A 27,680-nucleotide genomic window follows, 5' to 3' on the forward strand; every position below is an offset into this window, starting at 1 on the left:
CTCTAAATTTAACCCGTTCGGTTCCTGTTTCCTTATCCTCCATCCACCAGATTCTTTAGTTCTGTCATCTAATGGAGGTGATGGAAGGTGGGCTCGAGCATAGGTCATGGGTGAAGGGGTGGGAAGGATGGTTTGGGGCATGTACTATGTGACATTTGGGGAGTGTGTGTGTTTGTTTGGGGGATCTATTAAAAGAGAAGTGTTGGTGGAGTCCACAATGCCTGTTTGTTGGAACCCTGTAGGGACACTCAACCAGGATGCCAGAGCCTACAAAAAAAATAGGTATGCTAGTGTTTGTTTTGTTCATAATTCTTTGACAAATAGGTGTATAACACAGTCAGAAGAGGCTTTTAATCAGTGTTGTTTTGAGTTGTTGGTTGAGGAGATGTCACTTGAACTTTGACCCTGTGTGTTTTCTGTGATCATGTCTTTTATGTGACTTGAACTCCTGCACCTCTGATTCACGTTCTGTATCACGTAAACAGTTCATCTGTAGTCATCTGTGACCCTGGAGCACCAAAGCAGTCTTAAGTATAGCCAAAATAGCCAAAAATACATTGTCCGTGTCAAAATGATTTGTATATTAAATAAGGACCACGTTCCATGAAGATATTTTGTTATTTATTTTCTACCAGAAATATATGAAAAATGTATTTCTGATTAGTAATATCAATTGCTAATTACTTAATTTGGACAACTTTAAAGACTATTTGATCAATATTTTGTTATTTTTTTCCAAATATAAATTTAAATAGTTAAATCCTAATCCTAACAAACCATACATAACTGTAAAACCTATTTATCCAACTTTCAGATGTATAAATCTCAATTTTGAAAAACTGACACTTATGACTTGTTTTGTGGTCCAGAGTCACATGCATCAAAATGGGCAGTGCCAGTTGATTTGATGAGCAGTTTCATATTATCACAATGTTCTTTTAAAAAGTACTGCATGCTGCAGCTGCTGTTTTTAAGCCTACTGTATATATGGAAAGCATTCAAAGCATGTGACTGTAGTGCACACGTTTTGTTAAATTCCTCTTGGCAAAAAAAATATTGAAACTACCTTCTTTTAAACTAAAACACCATTTAATGGCCTATCTGAGCAAAAGTGATAGAATAATGGCAGTGGATTAAAGGACTTTTTTCCAAAAGTGCACACAATAACCCAGAATAACCAGGAATTAAAGGATTGTCATAATGTGATGGCACCTGTTTTGACAGCCTACTGCGCTGATATTCGCTAAGACCTACAGCATTCTAACAATGCTGTTGCATGACTTTTTAGCATTAAGCAATGGGGTTTAGTGGTAGCTATAAAATCCATCAGCAGACTCTTTCTCTTCACACTTTCACATCTCTTTTTTTAATCTCTTCAGCGTATTTTAAAGATCCTAGATGAGTGGTTCTCTACCAGGGTCCAGGGCCAAATAGGGTCTTAGGAATACTTCCAGAGAGGCCCCAATAAGCCTTAAAATGTACGTAGTTGTAATCTTAATTGGAAAAAAGCTGTACAATACTAAACAACACAATATACGTTTTTAACAGAAAATACCAGAGGTAAAACTAAGACAAGAAGGTTTAATATTTTCTTAGTTAAAGGAATATTGACAAAGTTAAAGGAAACCAATAGGGTGAGAAACACTACTCGAGACTACTCTAGCAATATGATCTTAATAGTAGTTTATCATGACTGAACAGATTTTCTTTTGAATTGACAACCAACCATCAGCATCGACATAAGCTTCACGATAAATGTCACCTTCACGAAGTAGTTTCCCTTCCATGTCAAATGAACATGTTTCGTGCTTACCTCGCACACATTATAGCTCAAAATATATTTATCAAAGAGACATCAGTAGTTATTATGGCTGCTCCCATCCATGCAGATGGCAGCAGTGGAACAAAGACAATGTAGATACCAGCGGTTTTGAAATGGCAAGAGAGGGATCAGTACTTGATAAACAACAGAAATAGATCCTAGCTAATCCATCTAGCAGCTACCTGCGGCTGTGGACTGCAGTTCTCATTGGGGAGCACATGCCCTCTATTTATAAACCCAGAGGGCTGGCGTGTTTTATGCTCAAACCATTTGCACTGATATGACAGAAGATGTGTAACTCAAAGTCAAAGAAAGAACAATGAATGAGCCTACAATAACTCAAGGTGATCATCATGTGATTTAGCTTTTTTCACAGCTGATCCTACAAATCCATTAAGTTTAGAATTGCATTTGTAGTTTGGAATGTAGATAGCACACTGACAAAAAGCACAATGACAAATGAAGGTGGAGTTTGTCCTTGATTTTTATTCCTGACCAGCTATGTAATTATAATTTTGTAATAACTAAGTAAAAAACAAATCATATATTGTAAACAGAAATTATAATATTTATAATGATAATTCTTGCTTTAATTTTAAGGTGACTTAAGCGTACATGTTTTTTTTTAGCATTATCAGCATAAAGCCACAGTCCTCAGGCACATTTAAATCATGTGATATCGAAGAGGTTAGAGAGGAAACGGGGTCAGGGCAGGACATTTTCAGAGATAAGAGCTTGATGTCATGATTTTGGAAATGCATCTTTTCCTTCTGACCTACCCTGCCTTCCTCGCTCCTTCAGTCTCGGCTTTCACCAAGAAACCAAAGACTCAGACGGCTGAGATTGGGGCAACGGTCATATTTGAAGCAGAGACTGAGAAACCTGATGTAAAAGTGAGATGGCAGCGAGACTCCAAGGACGTTGCATCCAGTTACAAATACACCATCTCAGCAGAGGGCAATATGCACTCTCTCACTATAAACAATTTAGTTCAGGAGGACGCAGTGGGATATGCTGTTATTGCTGGGGTGTCAAAGGTCAAATTTGAATTAAAGATAAAAGAATCAGAAGGTGGGTGATGTTTGGAGGGTGACTCACTTATTTAACTCACTTTTAGCCCACCTTTGAATTATTTGTAAACCAGTCACAGAGCACCACAAAAAAAAAACTTCTTTCCAATTCACTTTTCTCTAACGCTGCAACTGGTTGTTTTTTAAAAGCACCTTTTCTGAGCATGTCGTCACCATTTTCCATGTTCGTCACTTCAAACATGTGTGCCTTTCAGTGCCCATTCATGGGGCTTGTGGTCCTGCCAAAAGATATGTACGGGTAAAATTGAATACTGGATGAATAGCTAGCCTAATAAATATTCAAATCTCTTGTTACAAATAGATTTCATTTGAAGCTATAATCCTCAGGAAAAAAAGCAAACCTATTATCTTTGTTGAAACAAGAATTTACATGAAAAAAGTTCAATGTAACTGTAATATTATAATAATATTCTATTAATAATAATATAATAATATTAGCTACAATTTCTAGCACACACATTTTATATATAGAGCCATTTATCCAGACACAACAGAAGATAAAAAGTAAGACTCTGTCCTAATTAGTGTGGGCAATATCATAAGTCAACAAAACTTTGCAAACAAAAACGAATGAATTAATAGACAGGTATAGTGTGTTTTGAGGGCATGCGTAAAATGTTTTTAATCTCTGAATATATGCCACACAATCTGCCTTTAAAGTTAAAAACGCTATACTCAAGCGGCCCATGAGCTGAAGAATTAGCATCTTGCTCTGACCTAAACCTTTTTTTGTGATATGTAATTCCTTTTATAGATGCAGGAATGATGAATTATAAATTAGTGATGGGGAAGTAAGGCTTTAGGGACTTACATTCATCAGCAGTGAAAGGGGAAACTTCTATGACCCAGATGGGTACATATCTGCCAGAATGCCATTTTAGGGATTTTTTTTTTTCACTTTTTCAGTGAAGGAACCACAAAAAGCTAAATCCCCAGACCCTGCAGTTGCAGAACCTAAACCCGAAGAGCCTAAAGAGGCTCCACCGGCACCAAACACCAGTGGAACCGTATCAGATGGCTCAGCACCTGAAGGTGAATGCAAAATATTCAAACATGCTCATTTCATTACACATATAAAAATTGACCGGATAACAAACCTATTGTTCTGTTTGTTCTTCAAGTTCTGCCCGAGAGTCATCAGCCCGACACAAGGCAGGACCTTACTGGACTCTTCACTGAAAAGCCTCCAAGTGGGGAGGTAAATGTAGGTGAGTAATGGAGCCTCTGGCCATAAAATGAATACTACATACGAAATAAAACTTATCTTCCCATCTGTTCCCCCGATGTAGGTGAGAACATTACATTTGTTGCTCGGGTGTGTGGTGAATCTCTGCTGAAGAAGCCCACAGTAAAATGGTTCAAAGGAAAGTGGATGGATCTGGCCAGCAAGTCAGGAAAGCACCTGCAACTCAAAGAGCACTATGACCGCAACACTAAGGTCTGACAATAGTCAATACCAAATACTCAAAATATTTTGAGTATGCTTGAAAAGAATTAAAAATGAACCTTTTCTATTCAGGTGTACACCTTTGAGATGCATATCATTGCCGCTAAAGCCAACTTCGCTGGAGCTTATCGTTGCGAGGTGTCCTCTAGAGACAAGTTTGACAGCTGCAATTTTGACCTGGTAGTTCACGGTAATAAAAATAACTATATGCATGCTTAATAATGTCAACAAGGAATGATTAAGTCTTAATTGATAACTGCACCAAATTAATTGGTAACGTGTTCCTTCCGCTGTGTACATTTTACTCCAGAGGCACGTACAACAGATGGGTTTGATATTCGCACTGCATTTAGACGCACGTGAGTATTTGTCTTTGTGTTTTTAATGAACTGCAAAGTATTGAGTCATAACATTTTGAAAATGACGATTGCTCGAGCTGGCCAGCAGCATCATGTCATTTAAAGTGTTTACCTGTTTTGGTTTGTTTTTTGCTTTCTTGAATGTTGTGGGGTTTGATGACTTGATTTCGTGTTCGTAGATCCTAGCGCTTCTTTATGTGGTTTGTTTTTTATGTAAAGATAGCATTTGAATCCATATTTGTGATTTAACAATTTGCATTAATATTGCATTAACCCTTTTTGGACCTGCTGATTACCCAGGAGCACCGGTGCAGGTGGTAAGAAGAAGATGGGAGAACCTGGCAGGTAGCTATAGGGGTTTGCTGCAGCAGCTGGGGATATATTCACACAGTCGTTGTCTTTATCCAACCAAACCCTCCGATTTGTCATCAAAAAGAGTTCATTGAGTGTCCATCCGTGTCCCTCTGTCATTCATCTGTTATAGCTTGCCCTTTTCTTTCTGTCCTTTTCAATCTTCTCCCTTTGTCTGCCAACATCTAAGGACAGTGATATTAGTCATTGCTGATGCTTTATGACTCACTCTCCAAGGATCTTTGCAAACTCTCATTTCCTTTCTGTTCTCTTTTTCCGTCTCTTCTCACACTTTTCTCTTGTTTTTGTGAGAAGGGCAATTTCCCAACACTCATTACTGGTGTATCAGAGGCAGGGGGCCTTAAAGTGAATATAATTTCCCTGTCCACTGATCTTTTCAAGTGCAGACACTGATTAGGAGTGAGCAAATTAGAGGATCACACTAATAACGCTGCCTCCACTTTAATCAGAAACTGCGTTCGTGCGCAACTGTTTTGAAATACTTTAATTCTGCTTATTTGAAACGTAACAATAGAAATCTCTTGATGCACTTCTTAACTTTGGCTGACACCTTGTCAAAATCAGTGGAACTAGCTGCACAGACTTTGAGTGACGTGGCTCTTTTGTTGCTCCACTTCATGTCTTTAAGAAGTTCCTTAAAGAAAATTCATCATGCAAATCCTTAAAATACTACTAGCTTTACAGATCAGATAGAAGACGCAAGATGAAAGAAGGACAGAAATGATAACTTGTTTCAATTTTGTTGCCTTGTAATGACTATATAGCTGCCTCGGTCTTTGATATGTACAGTGATGTGTGATCATAGCAGGCGTCTGCTATGGATTTCTTCTGTACGTCAGCATTTCTTTTTTTAACCTTCATCTTTAAAATCTTCCAACAACGTGCGTTCAGAAACAGTATGGTGCTGCTCTGTTCCAGTATCCATAGCCTCAGTAATGATGGCTGTATAATGTGCATGTATTGTTTGTACATCTACACACCCTCCAATATGTTATTATGTTTAAGAATACACTACTATTCAAAAGTTTGAAGTCTTAAAAAAAAAAAAATCAGCAAAGATGCATTTACAATCAAAAAATTGTTTACATTTACAATTTTTTGCACAAAATAAAGATATATCAATACTGAATACAGGAGTAATGGCTGATAAAAATTCTACTTAAAAATGACATGATGAATATTATAATAATATTTAATAATATTATTTTTCTTTTTGTAATATTTGATCTGAGAAATGTTGCTTTGGAGAGCATAAAAGAACAGACTTTGAACAGACTTTTTAACAGTAGTGTCCATCCATTCCATATGTTTTGTAGATCATAATAGCTCCTGAACGTGTGTCATTCACCTCAACATATTTGATATTCTGTTCTTTTACAAAATAATTCATTAAACACATTTCCTTTTTAAAGGATTGCATTTAAATGTTACAGAAGCTGTTTTGCCTACCTTACAATTAGGTGTGCTGATGTTTTGTGGTCCGTGATTCCTTCCTCTCCTACAGTAGCACAGATGCAGGTGAAGACTCAGGAGAACTGGACTTCAGTGCTTTATTGAAAAAGAGGTGAGTCATTAGAGATCTAATCCATCAGACACGTTTATTGCCTACTTTAAAAATTGTGTTTAAAATCTGAGACTGAAAATTAAAAATGAATTACATGAGCACGCATTTTGTTCTTCAGTAGAAGCAATAGCACTTTTAACATTCATAAAGAGGAATCACATTTTTGATTAGTGACCTTTGAATCCATGCATGCATATTTCTTTTTTTACCAATGTCTAAAATTGATTTTGTGCATATACAATTTATTTTCATATCTTAAAAACATTTAAATATGAGCTTTATTTAGACTTTTTTCTCATGTATTATTTTTAAATTTCCCCCATTTTTCTCCTCTGTGGCTGTTTCGCTCCCATGTTCAGAGAGTAAGTGAGTCACACTGATCTGACTGATCTGACTGCTTGAGCATTAAGGAATGTTGAGTGTTGTATTGCCGAGTGTGTGTGTGTGTGATAAGTTGATTGTTCTCTCTCCTAATCAGCCACTGACTGCCAACTTTAGTCCTTCTAGGTTTTTCCACCCTGGAGACTGCACACCCACTTAGAACTAGATAGACAGATTCACGTTTAAATTATTTTTAGCAAACTCCTTCATCATTACTCATACACTCCTAGTTAATCACATTAATAAACCTAGAACTCTCACGATTCCTACGCCATTTCACATCCTACGCATTCATCCCACATTCACTCACTCTGACACGACAACGTTGTAAATTTGTTATGTCAGTAAGCACTGCATGTTCACGTGAATAGTCTTTGACTTTAATAAACACAAAAGGCGCATGAAGATAAAACGTTTAAATAAGGAGGAAGTTTTTATAGCCCACAATGACTCTGCATGCTTTAAGTGCTTTTATAAAATATGAATTTTAAAATGGTCTGGATGATTTGATAATGCATTGCTGTATGGACTGAGAGCTTGATAATGTGCAATAATCTGCTGTGGTTTGTCTTACTGTGCTTGACGCTTGGGTTCTGCCTCTACATAAGTACAGCAGTTTCTTAAAAACTGGCCCAAGGTAAGACATTTTTTTAAACATACAAAATAAAAAATCTTTTGAATGACATTCAGTAACATTTATCCCATTTATTAGCCATGAAAAATTGCGTTACTGTACTTTAATAAAAGTTTGTATGAATAATGTAGCTAACATGCTTAATGACTGTCATCATTTACTCTTCCATACGTTGTCCCAAACCTGTATAATGTTTTTTACTTTTGTAGAACAAAAAGTTATTTGGAAAAATTAAACCATTTTTATCCATAAAATGAAAGTCAATGGGGTCCACTGTTGTTTTTGACCCACAGCACTCTAAATAATGACAGAATTCTTATTTTGGGGGCTAGCTATTTCTTTCATAAATGTTTAAAACCAATATCAAACCTTTGTGAAGATATAACATGTTTGGAGTCGATTGATCTGTTCTGATCAACTCCGATCTACTCTTGTTTGTCCTCAGAGCTGTTCATGTGAGCACAGAACCTGAGGTAGATGTATGGGATATCCTCCAGAAGGCTCCACCAACGGAGTATGAAAAGATCGCCTTCCAGTATGGAATCACAGACCTGCGGGGGATGCTTAAGAGACTGAAGAAAATGAAAAAAGAAGAGAAGAAAAGTGCAGGTTTGTAACCTTTTTGAACTTGAACTTTTGAACTTAACTGTACAGGCCACATAAGTGAAAGTATATATAACTGTACAGTATGTATGTATATATATATATATATATATATATATATATATATATATATATATATATATATATATATATATATATATATATATATATACTGCATATATGTGTGTGTGTGTGTGTGTATATATATATATATATATATATATATATAGAGAGAGAGAGAGAGAGAGAGAGAGATAGAGAGATAGAGAGAGAGAGCCTTGTGAAAGTATCATGTGTTCTAACAGTTGTGACTTAGCTTTTTTTTTATGTTAACAACAGCATTTCTGAGAAAGCTGGACCCAGCTTACCAAGTGGAAAAGGGACACAAGATCAAATTGCAAATTGAAGTGGCAAATGCAGACGCAGAGGTTAAATGGCTAAAAAATGGACAAGAGATACACCCAACAGGAAGGTATTTACTTGGGGTCCATTGACTGTAAAAAAAAAAGTCACATGCATTCTCAAAGTAGTAAGTGTATGGAAAGATTACATTTCTCTCTATTTTTTTATGTCTTGCAACACTATGTACTCATGTTTGGATGGCCTGCTCTTCCTGCTCTCCGCTGTCAACCCTAGCAAGTGAGTGGCATTTAACAGCATGCTTATGACAATACGCAGTCTAAACACAATCAGCAACTTCAAGGCTTGTCTCTGTAAGGTTAGATGTCTCAAACAGCCTGTTGACTATGAATACGCAGGGACAGTTTTCCAAGAATACATAGCAGCTCTGTAAACTCAGATGTCAGCTGTACCAATGGATGGAGGACTCAAATGACAACAGAACACAAAACTATCCTCAGTGGCTAATAATATTTTTCAGTGACCTTAGTTTAAAAAAAAATACATCCTGTGAATTTCTGAACTTAAGAGAGTCCTGTCATAAGTTTACAATTGTCTGTTATTTGTTTGAGACAATATTTTTTAAAATTATATTGTCTTCGTATCACGTTCTTTTCCACAATAAAGTGTTTCTTTCATTTTCTGACATGTGTTGTTAATGCGTGTTTGGAAGAGCTTATCCAACAGTGATGCTTTGTCCCCATCTAGAGAACAAACCTGGATCTGCCCCTAAACAATTTCTCATCTTCCCCACAGGTACATCTTTGAAAGTGTAGGCAACAAACGCTTCCTCACTATCAACAACTGTACTCTGGCAGATGATGCTGCTTATACATGCGTGATTGGAGAAGAGAAGACCGTCACTGAGCTCTTTGTTAAAGGTAATTAACTTGAAAATGTTATAGAGCAGTAAAATATTTTTGCAATTTATATATATATATATATTTATATATATCTCTCTGTCTTCAGAGCCTCCTGTTCTGATTGTACGCAACCTCGAGGATCAGATGGTTATGAAGGGAGAACGAGTAGAGTTTGAATGCGAAGTGTCTGAAGAGGGGGCTCAAGTCAAATGGTAGATCTATAAACATGCACACACTACCTTTTCCCTTCCATTATTAGCAACACATTTTCCAGGACACATTTAAAAAGTGCATCCATAATGAGCATGGAAAGCTTATATCGCCACTAGACTGCCGTGCACAAAAGATATCAAACAACACCCGAGAAGAGTTTAGAAAAGGTGACCATTTCTCAAGCTGTCCAGGATGAGTCAGAGTCCTGGCATTCCAGAGATGTCCAGTAGATGGCATATGTGTTTCTTTTAGCATGGCTGGCTGGCTGGCTGGCTGGGTGAGTCACACTGACTGACAGATGGTGGTGCATGAGTGAGTGCTGGTTCTGCCATAGCTGTAGCCAAGGCTCTATATCACCCTGGGCTGTAAATGATCAGTGCCTGGAAAAGGTCATAGCAGCCTTTTAGCACCTCACAAGTGTCCTAGAATGGAACGAGAAAGTCACTGGCGGTTTATGGCACCTCTCTTGAATAGTGGATGACTTTCATGATTAGAGAAAGGCAAAAAGTAGATACTGTTCCTAGTACTGGAATGGAGTACTGGAAGGACTTTATATTACAAGTGTAATGGGTAATGATGTGGTGCTGTGTCTTTAAATTGATCGGAACGAATATGAATATGAAGTAGAGTTGCATCGCTTGGGGGTCGTGTAAAAGATTATGCAAGCATGAAAAAAGATTAGCAGCTATCAACTTAATATAAATCGTTAGTCTTTTACTATGTCAGCCATTTGGTTTATCCAAACTGCTCCCACTACCCTGATGTAATGCTCATGAATCAAGCTTTACATTTTAGAAGCTGTCATTACAATACATCACTGTCATAATACTGTTAGCCATGGCAGTACCTTTAGAAATGTTTTTGTTCTGTCATGTTAGTGAATCTTCCTTCTGTAATTTAAATCTTTTTCTGTCGTAACTTTTTTTTTTCAATTGAATATAGGCCTATTTGTATGAATAGGAACTGCAGTGAGACCTAAACATCAACAAATATTAATAAACACCGAATGTCTGACCTGTACAGGGAGAAAGACGGAGTGGAACTTACTCGAGATGAGTCATTCAAGTATCGTTTCAAGAAAGATGGATGTAAGCATGTGCTTATCATTAATGACGTGACCAAGGAGGACTGTGGACACTACAGAGTGAAAACCAATGGAGGGCAATCATTAGCGGAGCTCATGGTTCAGGGTAAATATCTGAATTCTGAGAGTTCAAAGTAAATCCTCCTGTATTTGCAGACTGTATTTTCAGATTTGTACTGTAACCTGTAACTTATTGAATGAATTCCACCCTTGATAGTGGAAGGCATACACACACACACACACATATATATATATATATATACATTACACATATGGTAGTCATTAAGGTTTCACACTCATGGCCATGTCATTCAAACTTCACCTCTCATCTGTTTAGAAAACATGGCCACCAACACTACTGTGCAAGGTTACCATTCACAATGCCAACATGCCAGCTATTGTTAGACCGGCTGACCCATATATTTTAACAGGGCAGGTGACTCTGTCTGTTCCTTCCTCACTCTCCCTTTCTGTCACACCGCTCTGTCCCTCTCTTTTAATAGCATCTAAGAAAGATTTATGACTCATTCCCTTTTCTCTCCCATTTCTTTTTATTGTTTGCTTCTGTCTCTTTCTCACTCTCTCTACTCTCTCTGTCTCCTGTTCTGAGTCTTGAAGCATGTATAGCACTTTGCAAGCAAACTGATACCCAGGTATGTCTGTTACCAGTTTGTCTGGGCTTTTGATCAAGTACAAGAGGTGCCAAGAAGAAAAAAAAATCTGCCCAGTAATACTGTAACTCTACCAGCCCATCAATGGGATTGTCACCTTTCTTTACCCCACCTCTCTTTATTGTCTTAAAGGGATAGTTCACCCAAACATGAGTCAGTTACTCACCTGCATGTTGCCGATTTCTTTCTTCTGTTAACTACAAAAGGCATAATGTTCCTGCAAATGGTGACAGGGCTGTCAAGGTTTTTTTTTCATTAACATTTTATCTTTCATTTTTATTTTTGATTTGCCTAATCAAACGTCATTATTGTGGGTACTGAACATTTTTTAGCTATTTCACAACTGTGGTGTTTACACATTACATCAAAGTACCTCAAAGGCTCTCAAAGTTACTGCAACGTTAGGCCATGTTTATTTAAAAACATGTTAATTTCATGTTACGCTTTAGTTAGTGATGATAACATATGCTAGAATAGATTTTAGTTAGTTTCGGTCATGTGTGATGACAGTTCTCTTTAACCTCTGACCTTCAGAGAAACAGCTAGAGGTCTATCAAAACATTGCCGACCTGACGGTGAAGGCCAAAGACCAGGCTGTGTTCAAATGTGAGGTTTCTGATGAGAATGTGAAAGGCGTCTGGTACAGAAATGGAGTGGAGGTGAAACCTGATGCCAGAACTCACATCACACACATTGGCAGGTAAGTGCTCGTGTGTTACATAAATATTACATCTAAGATTTCTTGATGTCTCAAAGTCTCAAATGAAGGTTCTTTATTCAAATTAAGATTATAAAGTACGGTTTAGTTACTCAACCTGCAAAAACACTGAATATTGCTAAAAGGGGTATATAAAATGTCAAGTGTAATAAAACATGATATAAGTAGAAAAAACATTAGTTAAATAACATTTAAATTATTAATATTAATAATAATAAAAAAGTACACTACACCATTGTTGTCCTGTGCCGTTTTCACGTTACTGAAAGTATTGTGCTTGAATAAATCACAAAAATAACAAAACACTGTAGTCCGTTGTAACTAATTTTAGTTTTTTTGTGTTTTAGAATTTCTTTACTTTTACCTTCATCCAGCATTCTTTTTGTTAATAAATTAAAATTAAAATAAATAATAAATTGCACAATTTTTTATTTTTTTTGGCTTTGTTACCTCACTTCACTGTTTGTTGCAACTGTAATTATAGTGATGCTACTTTTTTAATTTATATTTAGGATTCATAAGCTGATAATTGATGACGTAAAACCAGAGGATGAAGGCGACTACACCTTCGTTCCTGAGGGCTATGCCTTCAATCTCTCTGCCAAGCTCAACTTTTTAGGTACATCCTTTTAATTATTACTGAAAAAGTTGAGTTTAAACTGCTCTTAAAAAAATGTGTCATTATTCTTTAAATGATTATGTTTTATCTTTACAGAGGTCAAAATCGACTTTGTTCCTCGCCAAGGTAAAAATGAAAAACATCATGAATATAATTTATAATCATTTGATGTATTTCTGGTAACCACATTAAACCATAAATACTAAAATGAAGGAAATGAACCTTTTTGGTAGCAGTTAAATCGTAGGAATGTGTCAACTTTTTGTAAGATCCTCCCAAGATTCATCTGGACTGCATGGGCCGCACCGCTGAGTCCACAATCTTGGTTGTGGCTGGAAACAAACTGCGACTAGATGTACCAATTACTGGAGATCCTGCCCCCACTGTGGTTTGGACAAAAGGAGAAAAGGTAGGAGCGATTCATTAAATTTTGTCTGGTATCGATTTCTAACAATCCCGGTCTGAACGAATAGGTCTGAGCTGTGTTTCCCGAAAGCATTGTAAGCTTAAACAGATTGTAGATCTGCTTGAGAAACGCAACCCTGTCAACAACAGCAGAATACCCAAACCTAGACTAAACTTTTCCTTTAGAATTTTATTTAGTTAGAATGTTAGAAGTTAGAGTTTGTGGTATGTTTTATATGTGTACTGTAATTCTTTACGGTTTGCCATGTTGTCCTACAAATGTAACAGGAGATCCATCATCTGGGCTTCAGAAGCCTTGACAGGTAGGTACTGTAACATCTCCCGGCTATAACCAGAAAGTCTTGTCAAGGCTCTCTGGGACTAGGAGTTTTGTGCTGAGATGGAAGGCTGACAGTTTAGTTTCTCACACTTAACCTCTGACCTGGTTGCCATGGCTTCACAGCTTCTGCTCTGCTCATGTAGGGTAGCTTTAAGGAGGGAGAGTCACAACCTGAACCAAGGCATACATGGACAATGAAGAACGGTGAAGTGAGTTTGGGCCTTAACAATCCCTGACTGCTTGTACACGGCACATAATCATGCTCTGGCCGTGATGTTGCATGATATTGCAGTCTTGATCAATTCATCCAGGGGAACACTCCATATATGTGTTGGGCAATGATTAATCGCATCCAAAATAAACCTTTTTATGTATATATGTTTGAGTGAGGACTGTATATGTATTATGTACATATAAAGATACACACATACAGTATATATTGTGAAAATATTTACAATGTATTTACATGCATATATTAGTAGTCATATAATTTAAATTATAAATAAAAATGTCATATATAAACTTAACATATTTCTTTCTCTCTCTCTCATATATATATATGCATGTGTGTGTACTTCTATAAACATAAGAATTATAAACAGTACACACATATCAAACAGTACACACATATTATTTACAGAAAAACTTTTATTTGGATGCGATTAATTGTGAATAATCATTTCCCACTATATATATATTGTGACGGGAGGAGCCAACGACAGACACAGTGGGCGTGGCGTCAGGCCTCGGAGAGGCTTTTTATTAAACAAAATAAAGCGTCCAGGGAGAAAAGTGTCCAAATAAAAGGGTGAACTGGTGTCCTCGTCGTGCTGCAGGGGAAGTGCAGGTCAGGAAGTGTTCCAGGGGGAAGGGTCCAGGTAAGGGGCGGAGTCCGGCGGCCGCACGCGCTCCCTTCTCTGGTCCGTCTTTCCTCCGGTCGGCAGAGTTGAAGGGGATAAACAGGCATCCTGGCCCGACAGCGATACACGGGTGTGGTCATCGCCTGGACTACGGTGTCCGACAGCTCGCTTCTCTGGCGGCGTGGCGAGCTCCTTCACGCACCCTTCCTGGACCCACGAGGACACCAGCGTGGACGCACGGGGGAAGAGACCGGTCTCTCGAGGAGAGGCTCGCTCGGTATTTAACGGCGGCGGTAACGAGGCTTAATTCACTCCAGGTGTGCCTCGTCACACGCCGCCAGACCTGACCAATACCACGCCCCTCCTATCGGACACGCCCACTCCCGTCGGGAGCCTGGTGAAGGGCGGCGAATAAAGGACGGGGTGATGATGACAATAAAGGGGAGGGGCAGCCGAATCGTCACAATATATATTATTTGACAAATGCAAATTTGACTGCATCCTATGGTGTGGCATAGCAAAATTTGGTTACACTTTATTTTAAGGTTTCATAATACAGAGTAATCATTTAATTAGGTACGTAGTAGTAGCCATTGTACTTACATAAAATAGAATGTACTTATCATGTTACTAAGGTATGTAACAGCCTGTAATTACAGTTTGTAATTTTGTAGATGTTACAGACAACTACTGTTACACATATGTACACAGTCACTTACACTTAAGTACAATCTTGATACACTTTATTTTAGTAGCTTATGCCTGTGCAATATTCTATTCATTTTATTGTAATTAGAAAGATATTACATGTATTTAAACTGTGTACTAATACATTAAATTAAACTAAGGTGCAGCTAGGTAATATGTACAGTAGAGATACAAAGAAAAAAAAGAGATACAAAAAGGTTTTTTTTAAAATCTGGTAGTTCTTGTTTTAACCAGACTATATGCACTTAACACACAAATAATTTTTTTTTAATGTTTTACATTTGTCAAACCATTGGACAATACATCAAATTCCTATATATATATATATATATATATACTATATACTATATATATATACTTACTTTTTTTTAGAAAATGTAGTTTAGTGATTGAAATTGTTAGATTGTTGAAATTGTTGTGGTTTGTCTTTTCCTGGGTAAAAAGGAAACAAGCTGCTTTAATATTAACACAAATATCACTTTGAAACATGGATCATATCTTGACAGTTATGAAGCACGTTTTTCACACACAACTCTGTAGAATACTGTCTACAAGGTGAGTGAATCTTTTATAATTTGAAGTTCGTAAAGTATAACATTTGAAAATAAAGGTAAGCACCATCCATTCATAGTGGGTGTGTAACAGGTAACGTATATTATCTGATAATTCAGATATTTGTGGTATCTGTGGGTGTTTTATATTAGAATTTCCTTTCTGATCTATTCCAGATTGATTTTTAACATTTTTAACAAGTGGTTTTGATTGGTTGTTCAGGTGCTGACAGACTCAGATGGGCGTGTCCATGTGGAAAGTACCAAAGGCCATTGTATCTTCACCATTGAGGGGGCGGAGCGTCAGGATGAGGGCGTGTACTCTGTTATTGTACGAAATCCTGCTGGAGAAGACACAGCTGACATTAATGTCAAAGTTGTTGGTAAGCTTCTTTTTACCACATTACGATGGGTACGTTTTACAGCTGTTCTCTGGGAGGCCGAAGTTCGTCCCTGGTTTCATTATGTGCTATGTTGCAGCACTCTTGTACACTTCAGAACTGCACTAAAATATAATACATCAAAAGGCCACAAGCTAATCTTGCCTGTTTATTATCGCTCTGTGTGTATTGCCTTCAGGAGGTTTTAAATATTCACACGCATAGAGGAAAGCTGCCATTTGAGTAGCTGTACAGAAGAAATGGTGTGACTGAGCATTTGATGTTTTACAGATGTGCCTGACCCACCTGAAGCTCCCAGAATCCTCAGTGTCGGTGAAGATTCATGCATTGTTCAGTGGGATGCCCCGCTCTTTGATGGTGGCCAGCCAGTCATAGGTGACTTAATAATAATAGTACAAAGTATTACTACAGAGCTATCTATAGTGCTGCTATAAGTAGTTCATATTCTGTGAAGTAAATCTTGTTGACATCATATGTTCCAGAGAACTATGAATGAATTTTATTTAACACAAACTTATTCTACCTTGAAGTTAGTTGAATGACCCTATATTACATGATAAGGATCCACATATTACTAAAAAAAACAAGCTAATAAAGTTGTATTTTAAATGTGCACTGTACAGGAAATGCATGATGATAATGTGCTCTTAATGTATTGCAGGTTACGTTCTTGAAAGGAAGAAGAAAAAGAGCTATAGATGGATGAGACTCAATTTTGATCCTTATAAAGAGACTACATATGAAGCCAAGAGAATGATTGAGGGTGTATCCTATGAAATGCGTGTGTACGCAGTAAACGCCATCGGCATGTCACGGCCCAGTGCTGCCTCCCAGCCATTTGTGCCAGTTGGTAGGTTCCACTGCTTTGAATTATATCTTTGCTTATGTATTAGGAACTTGTTTGTTTCCCCTGCTATTTTTTAAGCCCATTGCAGATATTTAATTTCAATATGTAATGGCTAATCTGGAGTATAGCATATGCTGAACACCGGATTTATGAATTCCATCCACTGCTTTCATTGTGATATCTTATGATTTAGTATTGCTATTTTTGGAAAGATCCCAGATCTGCTTGTAAAGTAAATGGATAGTTTAACAAAACAACAAAAACATCATTCTTTAGTCACCCCTCACATTGTTCTTCTGAGGTTTTGGTTCCTATTGCATTCCATTTTATTTTTTGTCCATACAATGTGAATCAATGAAAACTCAAATAGTTCGGTGACCAAAATCTACAAAAAAATGTAAAGTCAATATCATGACGTGATAATGATAACCACTTCCGGCAATTTGCGCGTTTGCACGTCTTGGTTGTGTGACATATGACTTAAGCTGCATTCGCAGGGTAAGCTCAAAAGAGAATAGACAAACAGCAATGATAATTTTAAAATTACAAATATTTTTGCTACAAAAACCCATTAATCTGCTTTAAAAGATATGTGTTAACCCCCCGGAGCGTTTAGGTTATTTTAACAATGTTTATATGCGATTTATGGAGCTTCAAAGTAAGGGCCACTATCCACCAGCATTACAAAGCTTGGCAGCGCCAGGGTAAATTTTTAAAACACTCTGACTGTTTGTCTGAAAGAAGAAAGTTACATACATCTAGGATGGCTTGGGGGTAAGTAAAATATGAGGTAATTTTCATTTTTGGGTGAACTATTCCTTTAATGATGCATTCATTTTTTGTCTTATCTGTGTCGCTATCTGTATACACTGTTGTCTGTTACAAGACAGCCGATTAGGAAACTATCCATGGCATCCTTCTCTATAAATAATGGCATGTTAGCACTTTGCAAAGCTGTATCTACTGCATTGTCAAAAGAAAGGAGGGGGCAGGACAGTGCACTTTCTTTGTTACTTGCCTGTCACCGTCACTGTGCCCAGAGAAGACCACAGCAGGTGTTACAGAACGGACAGACACTTTTCAGGAGGCTCTACTTGTAAAACGCATCAGTCTGAAGTGATCCAGAGACAGAATGACCAAACCGATGCTCCCCAAGACTGCTGAGAAGAAGCCAGCTGAGGCACTGCCAGCTGAAGCACCGCCGGCCGAGCCAGTGCCCGATGTCCAAGCAGAAACCAAAGAGCCAGAGCCTAAAGCACCACTTCCAGAAAAACCTGCACAAGACGCCAGTGCTGAAGCTCCTCCACCTCCAACTGAAGAGGCAACTCCTGCTCCTCCTGAAGATGGAGCTTCTCCAGCAGACGCAGCACCACCAGGAGAGGAAGGGTCACCATCTGCGGAAGCACCTCCAGAGGAAACTGTTCCCCCACCAGAGCCAGAATCAGAGCCTAAACCTGTTGGCAGTAGGCATCTATTTCTAACTTTCTTTTTTGGAGATTATTATTCTTCAGGGATTATACCTCTCTCCATGACATCTTTATTTATCTTTTTACGGCTGCCTTGATGCATCATTTTGATTAACTTATTTCAAGAATAAGGCATACGGAGTAGCTTTAAAACCTAAACCAGCTGTTTAATGCCTGTCCACATGGGTATTGATTTGTAAACTTGTGTAATGATACGCTGCTGAGATAGTTTTCTCAACTGAGACAAATAGAGGCTTGGGTCTGGAAACAGCATCACTTGTATCATGATTTAACTAGCAGATATGACTGTCATTGTGTGAATGGTTGCATTCAAAGATACGGTCACATTAGTGAAATGTTGCTGGGAAAATGTTAATTGTCAGTAGTGTAGCGATGTATAAAGCACATGGTCACTTGGGGTGTTCTGCTGGTTGCATCCTGAACCTGACAAGGCCAGATCTTTCCCTCTTATTCCTAAATTCCTGTTGAAATGACTAGGTCTAGTTTTTACCATGTGAATTTGCTCAAGGATGGTTAAAGGATGCATGCACCTTAAGGTCTGAATAAGCATACCAAAGCAAAGCCTGATCATTTTGCTCTGTTTCTTTCTATTTGGCCCGTAATTAGAGCAGTTGTTTGCATGTCAATTAATTGAAACATTTTTCCACTCTAGATAACTCTTGGCTAGATATGAATAGATGTTCTTGGATTTGTTCACGGTCTTCATAAATACACAGCTTGACCTGACCTTGCTTAAAAATCACAGCACACAATGTATATCTTCAGGAGGCCCATATCACCACTACCCTAAGTTAAACTCAGGCTCATTCAAGCAATGTTAGTTATTCTTGTGAGTAATGTAATGCTGTCTGTGAAAGTAGTCGGAAAGGTAAGTGGAGATGAACGTCACACAATTGAGGTTGCCTCCATAGTTTCTATGGCTACTTAGTTTAGTGACAATGACTAACAACTATGATCTTTTCACATTGTTTAGTGCAACTTTACTGGAGACCACAGTGACGAGACCTACTAAATCCAGCTATGTACTATCTCTGTCTTTGATGGCTTAGTAACAGTATAACACAGCAAATGTTGCACTCAAAATACATCACAAACGCAAGGGTTTTCCTTGCTGCCAGTTGACAAAGCGAGGTACATCATCATTTCAGGGCTAATTGCAAAAATCCTAACCAGTTTAATAGCTAAAGTGATAACGAAAAAACAAATAAGAGTGTAGGATGGTATATGACTGACTTGCTCCAGCTGCCAGTATAAAGGAAATGGAAGCTGGCCAAACCTCAAGAACATAGTTGCTTTTGACTGAAACACATGCTCATTTGTATCAACTTCCTGTCCACAGCTCCCACCAGCGAGCCTACTGGCCTGTGTGTTGATGACATCAGTGATACCACCATTTCTCTGAAATGGAGGGCTCCAGAGCGGATAGGCTCAGCTGAACTTGAAGGCTATGGGATTGAGTACTGCAAGGAAGGCTGTAAGCATGGGAGGGTTTAAAAATGTCTTTAAATGTGTTTATAATGAGAATACATGAGTTTAAAAAAACAAAAATGGTGATTTTTAAATGTCTCTTATTTTCACCAAGGCTGCATTTATCAAAAATGCTGTAATACTAAAATACAATTAAAAAAAAAAATCAGAAGCCATTATTTAAGTTTTCAATATCACATAAATCATTCTGTATGCAGATTTTGGTACTCAAGAAACATTTTTTATTTTTGTTTACAAACTTACTTAATTTTATTAACAATGTTTTTTATCACAATTTTATCACTTTGATGCATCTTTGTTGAGTTAAAGTATAAATTACCTCAAAAAAGTTTAATTGACCAGTACCTTTTGAGCACTATTATAGCTTCATAAATTTCGGTGTAAACATATACATATACAACAACTGCATCATACTACTATTCAGAATAAATTCTCAGTGTTTTGTGTTTGAAACTTTCCTTTCATCTCTGTAGCTGATGAATGGATTCCTGCATTTTCGGGTCTCACAGAAAGGACCTCTGTGATCATCCGTGATCTGCCAACTGGGGAGAAGATGCAGTTCCGCGTGAGAGCGTATAACATGGCAGGCCCAAGTCTTCCTGCCACATTGCAACAAGCAGTCACCATCCGTGAAATTATGCGTGAGTTACACAGAGAATGATTTAAAAATGTTATGCTAGCCCGTTTAACATTTTAGAGCGATGCTAGAGGTTCAATTATATCAGCTTTTTGTCTTTTAGATGTGTTTAGAAACAGCATATGTTAATGCCTCTTGCTACAGATGAGTCTACCTCATCGTAGAATGAAACTAAGCTTGTAAATGATGTTCAGGCAAATTATGTTTATTTTAAAGTGAAGATTCATACACTGCATCGCATTACAGTTCACTGTTGGAAAGAAAATGAGTTAGGAAATGAGATAGGGTAAGACGAGTTATTATTTTATAAGATGCAGGGCTGCCATGTGAATCACTTGCATTCTATTATTGCAGAGCGACCCAAAATCTGGCTGCCCCGTAACCTCCGCCAGACAATCATCAAGAAAGTAGGAGAAACAATTAACCTGGTAATCCCCTTCCAGGTGAGAAAAGTCATCCAAGATCCAAGGGCCCATTCCTACACAAAATTATGCTGCAGAACATGTGACTAATTCATTCAGACAATTTAGATTTGCACCAAAAGATCCAGCAAAGTTCTGTATTGCTGTATCCAGCAGTATTATTTGTCGCAATATGAAACCATTGGCTGCCCTCCTTTGATGCAGATTTTGACCTCCAACAGTTTCCATCAGCTAGAGCTTCAGTGTCTGGCTAGACTGTAACTTCTCCACTTGTTTGTTTACAGAACCCAGTTTGTGAAACATAGATCTTCATCCTCTCACTCTATAAATACTCTGAGCTCAGTGGCTGAAATTCAATGAGAGAAGCTGCATACAGATGCAGTCAATGACACAAGTCTAATCTATCTATCTATCTATCTATCTATCTATCTATCTATCTATCTATCTATCTATCTATCTATCTATCTATCTATCTATCTATTTTTCTGTCTGCTCATAAAAGTACTTAAAAGTAATATAGTTAGTGAACAATGAGATGTTCTTCACCTACTTACCTTTTAAGGGTAAACCACGACCTCAAGTGACCTGGAAAAAGAATGACGAGCCTCTGGACCCTAAGCAGGTAAGCATACGAAACAGCGACACTGATACCATCCTCTTCATCCGAAGATCCGAGAGGAAGGATTCTGGGAAGTATGAACTTCAAGTGCAAATTGAGAATGTGGAGGACAGGGCCACTGTGAATATACAAATAGTTGGTGAGTTACTAGAACCAGTTTGACAGTGTACAAACATGTATTGTAGTCTTCATCTGACACAATTAAACAAGAATAACATTCAGTTTGGATTACCAGAATATGTAATCTTATATACAGTAAAAGTATTTGATCGTATCAGTGAACATCCAAACACATTTTGTTCTTTTCTACTGTCAGACCTGCCAGGCCCACCCCAAAATTTAAAGGTGATAGATGTATGGGGCTTCAACGTTGCCCTGGAGTGGAAACCACCCAAGGATAATGGCAACTGCGACATCACAGGCTATACCATCCAGAAGGCTGATAAGAAAACCATGGTAAACTCAAATTAGGGTTTTTGCTAAAATGTCAAATTTTATTTGATTTTATTTTCATTTCATTAATTTCTTTAACAGTGATACTGCACGTATGTATTTCAAGAACTGATAAGTAATCAAAGAGAAAGAGTTAGTGGGTTCGTAAGCCTCCCCATGCCTGCTATTGTCTATCTAAAGCAGCTAAGCTTGTGATCACTGTAATTGAGTAATGTATGTACACTATTCATCAGTGGCACAGCAGTGCAGGGAGACTATGAGTTTATAGCCTCTCTTGTGACATACAGTTGGCCAGTGGCACTGAATCGTGGGCCAGGGGACAGGATCCAGAACATCCAGTACCCAAAGCTTCAAAATGACCCTTGCCGCACACCAAACTAGAGCACCTGTGCCCCCTTCGGTGCAAGCATGCTGTAATCTTAGCCAACGGCCTTGCCCTGATTTAAGTGCTGTCATTATAGTGCTCTCTTTACCCCTTTGTACTCTTGAGCCACTAAGGTTAGCGGCTAAATAAAAAGCACCCGGTTTGGGTTTCACCTCACATTGTTACTGGAGCTAGTCTATTCCTCTCCCTGTGTCCAGAGCAGCAGGCAGGAAGACACCGGATTATCAGGTTTCACAGGACAATCTCAATCAGAAATCGGAGATGCTCTGCTGCTAAATATAAAAGCACTTTAGGCTGCAGGCTTTGGGGCACATTCATGGGCAGGCCATTTACCTGCTTCAACATCTACTGCTCCCACGTACATACTGTAATGACAGTTCGGCTTAATACATGCGCTAAGCGATCCTGCAGTATTTTCCGCATTGTCTACAACAATGGACAACGATTTTACAGTGGTATAGACAGAAATTTGAGAACCACGCTACAATGTTTTAGATTAGCGAGGATAAGTATTGACATAGTTCCCACATACTGTTTGCTGGTGACCACATGACCACAAGTGGTTCACGATTAACATGCAGTGTTTTGTACCCATTTAAATAGTAAACACTGGAATAACTAAGGAAATTAATGTTATAACGAAATTAGGGGGGCAGGGTTATGCTTAAAAATCTCATGTTCTTCATGTTCAGACATTTTTATGCCTATATATTTCTAAATGAACTAACACATGGGCTATATTACAACCACCTCAAAGAAACATGAAACTTGTCTAACTCATTCCCCACCACACAATAAATAAATGAGCGACGTCCACATAATCCTATTTTTAATACACTACCATTTAGCATTTGATATTTAAGTAAATATTTTGTAAAATGTTTGTCACTTATGCTTACCAGTGCTGCAGTTATTTAATCAAAAGTACAATAAAAGATTATGACATGATGGCAAACATTATTACATTTTTAAAAATGACTCATATATTTTTATATATATATATATATATATATATATATATATATATATATATATATATATATATATATATATTAAAATGTAGTTTATTTCTGTGATGTCAACAATGAATTTTCAGCAGCCATTTCTCCAGATTTCAGTGTCACACGAGCCTTCATTTAATTTGATATTAAATGTTTTTTACTTAATCTATTGATCAATTTAATGCATCCTGCTAAACAAAAATATTAATGTCTTAGAAGTAATTTTTACTATTGCTTGTTTTTTGCCTAAATTTGAATTCCAAATTAAATGGCCGTATGTGTATATAAAATATTATTTTTTGTATATTATAATAGTTTTCATATAATAGATGTGTTTTTGTCAGTTTTAGAGACCAGGTGTTTTTCTCTCTTCTTTGCAGGAATGGTACAATGTGTACGAGCAGTATCGGCGCACTAACTGTGTGGTCTCAGACCTGATCATGGGGAATGAGTACGTGTTTCGTGTGTATGCCTTGAATATGGTGGGTCTGAGTCCAGAGCCGTGCCTCTCCAAAGACAGCGCCTACATCCAAAAAACAGGTGACCGTTTGTGCCCAGATATTAGACTCTCATGCGTGCTCACTGGTATGCAGCGTAGATAGCAAGAACACTTCTGTAAACATTAAGTGGTTAGACTGTCAGTATTTAAAGTCTTTCTAATTTTCATGTGGCTCCTGATATCTCCTGATATACTGTATGTTTTTGGACTTCTTTACAGGCATTGTGTACAAGCCTCCTTCCTACAAAGATCATGATTTCTCTGAGGCCCCCAAGTTCACACATCCTCTCGTGAGTCGCTCCGTTATTGCTGGATACAATGCAACACTCAGCTGCTCCGTGAGAGGCATCCCTAAGGTGAGCACAAGTGACCTCAATTATCAAAGGTCACGCACTATACTGTAGGTCCACATATATGAAACACCAAAGCATCAGTCATTTATGCTTCAGCAATTCTAGAGGATAAGAGTCTAAACTGTAAGACAAAGAAAGCTTATATTTATATTTTGTAAAAATATAAGTTCTGTCATTAATTACTCGCCCTCATGTGGTTTCAAACCAGAACCTTTCAAACCTTTCTATGAGCTTTCTGTCAAAAGGTAGTGAGGGCATTGGTAAAATAGCTATGAAGCTAGAAAACACAAAACACTTTCGTTCTTTGTGCGCCAAAAGTATTCTCTTAGCTTTATAAAATTACGGTTAAACCACTGATGTGATATTTTTAATGCTGTCTTTGTGTCAGTTGTGTTGTTCTCTATGCAGGGTCAGAAAGGGTCTCGGATTTCATAAAAATACCTCAGTTTGTGTTCTTAAGATGAGCAAAGGTCTTATAGGTTTGGAATTACACAAGGGTGAGTAATTAATGACAAAAGGTTTATTTTTGTGTAAGTAAGCTTTTATGCTTTCCACTATGCTGAGGATTGTAACCGAAGGCTTTTGGTCTCATTCAGACACAAGAACACGAGCGAGGTCACTGATGGGGTCAGCTTCACAGTCAGCATTACAATTCATCCCAGAGGTCCTTATTTTGTTCACAGGGATATTGTCATGCTGAAACAGAAAAGGTCCAAACAGCTGGCACTTTTAAGAGTTCAAATGAATCTGTTTTTGAAGATATAGTGCATATTACAAAATGAATAAACAATTTAAAAAATATTTAACGGCTATTACAAGCTAGTATCTTAACCCAGAGGTTAACAGGGTCTGAAGAAAAGAAGAAAAAAAAATGTATCGAATCATATCAATGTTTATGCGAGAAAACCATGAAGACAGTCTAAATCCATCTCACGTCTTTTGTGTAGCCTAAAATCACATGGTACAAAAACAAAATGGACCTTACAAATGAGGCCAAGTACCGCATGTTCAGCAATCAGGGTGTGCTGACTCTGGAGATCCGTAAGCCGTGTCCGTTTGATGGAGGTGTGTACATGTGTAAGGCGGTCAACGACAGCGGAGAAGACGTCGTAGAATGCAAACTGGAAGTTCGTCGTAAGTACATGCCTCTAACTCAAGAGCTACCAAGAGATAACAGCTGATGATCAAATTTGATGTTATATACCGCATACTAAAGACGAAATTTGATCTGTCTATTAATTACATTTCTCTTCAAAGTATGTGGTCGGGGAGACGTTTGTACTGTAATATAATATGGTTAACTCCAAAATGAACGGTCTGTCATCATTTACTCACCCTCAAACTAGCAGTTTCTTTCTTCTGTTGAACACATAAGAAGACATTTTAAAGAAGGTTGGTAAGCAGACAGTTGCTGGTCTCCGTTTAGGATTTTTTTTCCGTACTATGAAAGTCAATACATGCAATACCATACAACTGTTTGGTTAACAACAATTTTAAAAATAATTAAAACAGAAGAAGTAAACTTGACAGAAGTTTTATATTTGGGTCAACCATGCCTTTAAATGTTGTACGAGGGACCATAATCAGTGGCGTCCCTTATGAATGAGACTTACCTGAATGACCACTGAACGTAAGAGAACACTCTTATGTTACGAAAAAATGAAAGATATATGCTAGACATGTAGATCAAGGTCTGTATTAACATTTTATTTTATAACTCCGAAATTTTACTTAAAATTAAAACAAAGAAACATGGATAGCATGTCTAGCATGGCATAAATCGAAACTTTCATTTTGGTTAATAACTGTTGGATTGGAATTAGAAGTGTGCCTGAAGTTCCAAAATGGATCTCTAGGCAGTGATCCATGAGTCACACTTTAATACTTCCTCCTTACTTCCTGTTTCCCTCCACATTCAGCTAAACAGTAAGCTCAGGTTTGCTCTGTGTGAAATGTGTTCAAGGTAAGCATGTTGCCGTCACGTCCACACTGCCTGTACTTCTCTAACAAAAGCACTTCACGGTCTCAAGTCCAGCATGTCTGGGTGCTTCTCAATACTAAAATTGATCGAACTCTGCCATCGTGAAGGACAAATCAATTCTCTAAAAGCACTGTGAGGAAGCTTTTAGATGAGCAAGGATGCACAGGTGAACATCCTATGAAGATGTTTTTCCATCTGTTATTTTTCTTTAGTTAATGCTTTAATTCTTTCTTAAATCTGATCGTTGCATCTTTGCCTTGTCTTATAAGACTCCTGGAAAGAATGTGAAAAAAGAACACAAAGATGGTTAACATAATGAGACGCACCCTTGGCCTCTGAGCCACCAGATACTGACAGAACTGAAATTAATTTTAGTGTGTGTGTGTATATATACCATATAATATTAGTGGGATCAGTATATATTTATCAGCACATGATCTTTAAGAAATCATTTTTTTATGCTGATTTGCTCTCAAGATTTTTTTAATTTTTTATCGACACTATCACTTTTGATAAGTGCAATGCACATATTTGAATGGTAGTGTATATCTAAACTTTCAACAGGTGCACTAATTCATGTTTGTAGTCCTGCATGATATAACGCATTATATTTGCGAGTATCCACTTCTATCTAAATCTTAAAATGTGATATTCATAACTCAAAGTTGTGTGCGACCAAAATTAACAAAACTGGCTTTTAAAATGCATGCAGGTTTGTTGTAGGTTGCTCAGTTGTATAATGAATCATTTTGAACATCACCGTAGGTAACTTTAGATAATTCTACAGTAGTAGCTCCCCCCCCCTTTGTAAACGCAGGATGTAATCTAATAATGGTTCTTTCACTTCATCGCAGCTCAAGTCGCAAAAGAAGACAGCAAGAAATGAGAGAGACGTAATGGGTTTGGAGAAACTGTGACACTTGTCCTCTTTCTGTCTTCTGTCCTGAAACTGATCCCATGACATGTCCGTGATCAAATGACGGAGCAAAGAAATATTTCAGTGGTTTTCTTCATTTGCTTGTGCTCCCCATTTCTCACTCGCATCCCACGGTCTGTGCTTAGGTGTGATCCATCTTTATTGCTTGTGTTCATTTTGTTTCACTTCATGTTGTATTTAAGGTATAGTGACTCTATATGCGTGACTGAATACGAGTATTTTCCATTCACATGTGATATCACACAAAAGATGACGAATAAAGCTAAGAGTTCTGTTGACGCTTAATGTCTGATTTTCATTGAGATGGCCTACTGTAATGCACATTCTTCTTTTGCGCTCACATTTTAGCAAGCGAGTCTTTATCCCAACACACTAATAATAATAACCTTCGGTTGCATTTCTCTTCTAATTTCTAGAGATTTCTCAGAACCACGACACGTTAAAATGCGTCACTCGTGCAGACGCA

General features: G+C 37.6%; 1 protein-coding gene across 7 annotated transcripts; it reads left to right on the plus strand.

Moving 5' to 3' along the window:
* Positions 1-183: 183 nt before the first annotated feature.
* Positions 184-27,499, plus strand: mybpc3 (myosin binding protein C3). 7 transcript variants are annotated; one of them, XM_043244717.1, is made up of 34 exons: positions 184-282; positions 2,624-2,893; positions 3,820-3,945; positions 4,035-4,121; positions 4,203-4,351; positions 4,433-4,550; positions 4,671-4,719; positions 5,020-5,064; positions 6,596-6,655; positions 7,015-7,017; positions 7,650-7,673; positions 8,116-8,279; positions 8,613-8,745; positions 8,910-8,912; positions 9,429-9,553; positions 9,642-9,747; positions 10,772-10,938; positions 12,038-12,203; positions 12,734-12,840; positions 12,937-12,966; positions 13,110-13,249; positions 13,729-13,794; positions 15,928-16,087; positions 16,376-16,480; positions 16,767-16,955; positions 19,779-19,913; positions 20,401-20,568; positions 20,919-21,007; positions 21,549-21,744; positions 21,922-22,061; positions 23,825-23,984; positions 24,163-24,299; positions 25,244-25,430; positions 27,132-27,499. In XM_043244717.1, the coding sequence occupies exons 1-34, from the start codon at positions 258-260 to the stop codon at positions 27,161-27,163; spliced, it is 3,861 nt and encodes a 1,286-aa protein (XP_043100652.1). In that variant the 5' UTR covers positions 184-257; the 3' UTR covers positions 27,164-27,499. The 7 variants fall into 7 exon arrangements, 6 of the variants coding, with proteins under 6 accessions (XP_043100652.1, XP_043100648.1, XP_043100647.1 ...); XM_043244713.1 differs by lacking the exon at positions 5,020-5,064 and adding an exon at positions 26,216-26,259; XM_043244712.1 differs by lacking the exon at positions 5,020-5,064.
* Positions 27,500-27,680: the final 181 nt, after the last annotated feature.

The sequence above is a fragment of the Puntigrus tetrazona genome, chromosome 7, assembly GCF_018831695.1.
Source record: "Puntigrus tetrazona isolate hp1 chromosome 7, ASM1883169v1, whole genome shotgun sequence".
NCBI lineage: Eukaryota > Metazoa > Chordata > Actinopteri > Cypriniformes > Cyprinidae > Puntigrus > Puntigrus tetrazona.